The sequence below is a fragment of the Penaeus monodon genome, chromosome 15, assembly GCF_015228065.2.
Source record: "Penaeus monodon isolate SGIC_2016 chromosome 15, NSTDA_Pmon_1, whole genome shotgun sequence".
NCBI classification, from domain to species: domain Eukaryota; kingdom Metazoa; phylum Arthropoda; class Malacostraca; order Decapoda; family Penaeidae; genus Penaeus; species Penaeus monodon.
The window spans coordinates 7,427,749-7,428,007 of NC_051400.1; the positions used below are offsets into that span (position 1 = coordinate 7,427,749).

General features: G+C 40.5%; 1 protein-coding gene across 1 annotated transcript in view; it reads left to right on the forward strand.

The window, feature by feature from the left end:
* LOC119581720 (multiple epidermal growth factor-like domains protein 11) overlaps positions 1-259 on the forward strand; it is an 18,007-nt gene that overhangs the window by 15,123 nt on the left and 2,625 nt on the right. The window contains exon 17 of the mRNA XM_037929845.1: positions 40-219. Coding sequence (XP_037785773.1) covers positions 40-219 — 180 coding nt within the window. The remainder of the gene's footprint in view (positions 1-39; positions 220-259) is intronic.

Genomic DNA, 259 nt, shown 5'->3' on the forward strand with positions numbered 1-259 from the left:
GTTCATATCATATTTTACATCTTCCCTTCTCATTTGTAGAAGATGGACACAGGAAGATAATCAAAACATTGAACGGAAGCGATTGTATACTTCCCTTTATTCATGGCAACAAGACGTACCATACTTGTGTCTACGAAGAAGGAAAACGCCCTTATTGCGCCTCTGTAGTAGACGATGAAGGAAAACTGTTGAAGTCTACGGTCTGCACGCCACATTCGAGTAAGTGTTGAGGAGCTAAATAGAGATAATGTTGGTGTAC